Genomic DNA, 1,925 nt, shown 5'->3' on the forward strand with positions numbered 1-1,925 from the left:
TGAAGTATTTATTAATGGATTGATAATTCATTTTGAAATATTGATTTAAAAATAGTGTTTTTATTTTAAATGATAAAATAATAAATTACTTTAGTAATGTTTCGATGCACGTGGCTCTTGTGGTCCTCCATAGCTGATGAGAGTGAGCGATGATGCTAATGACATCAGGATGTTTTCATTACTTCTGAACTTCATAAATTTGCCTCCAACAAACCCCCCAAAAAGAAATCCAGAACTAAACGTGAATCTGAGCATTTTTAAAGAACACACACTGAAAAGACACTCAAGTAAAAATAAAAATTAAATTTCTTCCTGTCTCAAGTTAGTCATTGACCAATGAAAACGCTCTGAGCATCTAATTCATCAAAGAAACATGAAATCATGATTATGTTTGAAATAAACTTCATAACTCAGCCGCTGAAATCACTAGGTGAAGTGTACAAACACAACTACTTTGTCATTGTGAGGCCGAGGCATTAGCACTCGGTTTCGGGCTGGTTTCGGACTGATACACTTGTGTCTGTTCAGCTGATAATTCCAGGTGAACGTCTTGAGACAGGTACTGCAGCTGAAGTTCTTCTCCCCACTGTGAATTTTCATGTGAGCATTCAGGGCCGAGCGGCAGCTGAAGGGTTTGCTGCACTCGGAGCAGCTGAACGGTTTCTCTCCCGTGTGAAGCGTCATGTGGTTCGTCAGCGCCGCCTTCTCCATGAAACATCGGCCGCACTCGGAGCAGCTGAACGGTTTCTGGCCCGTGTGAGTCCAAAGGTGTTTTTTAAGACTTCCGCTCTGAACGAATCTTTTGTCGCACTTCGGACAACCGAACGGTTTCTCTCCTGTGTGGCTCCGTTTATGCCTTAACAGGTGTGCCATGCGCTTAAACGATTTCCCACATTCGGTACAGATGAGCGCTTCTTCGCCCGAGACACATTTCATATCCCCTGCGAGCACTTTGCTTTCTTCCGAGCTTGAAGGTTCACTGCTCTCCTCCAGATCTCCTTCAGGGACCTCCTTCTCCATGTCCTTGTCCTCAGGATCTAAACCTGGATCTGGTGCTGGTCTGCCAGCATCCTCTCCTCCCACAGAGTCTCTGCGCTTCTCAGTCAGGGTGTGATGAAGCTGAGAGGACTCAGGTTTCTCTTCATCCTCTTCACTTTTTACAGCAACAGGACTGAATGTGAACTTGATGATGTCGACCTCCTCCTGTTCCTCTTTGATGAATACTCCCTCCTGCTCCTCTTCATCACCAACTATTACCTTCTGGACATCTGGAGGTAAACCTGAAACACAGACATTAACACTGACATTACTCAGTGTCACTGAAACCACAAATACTACATGCAGATGATTTGTGACAGCTTGGACTTGTTATTAATCTGCTTGGTTGCACTGTGTTCACCATCTGCTTTAACACAGTTTGCAGACACAGCAGTGGTCACAGGAGGGAAGTAAAGCAGACGCCCAAGAAACACTTCCACTCAGACGTAGAGTGGCACAAATGTGTTTCATACACTGAGCACACATACAGGTTTTATTGAGATTACTTATTTTATGTTTCTATGATGAAGTGAAGAACGATCAGAAGCATTTCATAAGATTCAAAGACCTTTATTGGAAAATAGAGCCAGGATTTACAATGGTGAACCCTCTTCTTAACTTCAGCTGGATATCAGCTTCAGGACCAAGTCCTGATTGATGGACATCATTCCTGCCTCCTAGAGCTGGGCGATAGAACGATAACGATATTCAATTCAATTCAATTCAATTTTATTTATATAGCGCCAAATCACAACATAAGTCGCCTCAAGGCGCTTCATAGATACAGAGAAAAAACCCAACAATCATATGACCCCCTATGAGCAGCACTTTGGCAACAGTGGGAAGGAAAAACTCCCTTTTAACAGGAAGAAACCTCCGGCAGAACC

The 1,925-nt window shown here is 43.2% G+C and overlaps 1 protein-coding gene across 1 annotated transcript in view; it reads right to left on the reverse strand.

Moving 5' to 3' along the window:
* Nucleotides 1-60: 60 nt before the first annotated feature.
* Nucleotides 61-1,925, reverse strand: part of LOC102198890 (zinc finger protein 354C-like) — an 8,021-nt gene continuing 6,156 nt past the window's right edge. Inside the window, exon 2 of the mRNA XM_005755401.1 lies at nt 61-1,280. Within this exon, the coding sequence (XP_005755458.1) occupies nt 427-1,280 (854 nt within the window). The 3' untranslated portion in view covers nt 61-426. The remainder of the gene's footprint in view (nt 1,281-1,925) is intronic.

Source organism: Pundamilia nyererei, unplaced genomic scaffold, assembly GCF_000239375.1.
Source record: "Pundamilia nyererei isolate P.nyererei 1_Seehausen unplaced genomic scaffold, PunNye1.0 scaffold01380, whole genome shotgun sequence".
Lineage (NCBI taxonomy): Eukaryota > Metazoa > Chordata > Actinopteri > Cichliformes > Cichlidae > Pundamilia > Pundamilia nyererei.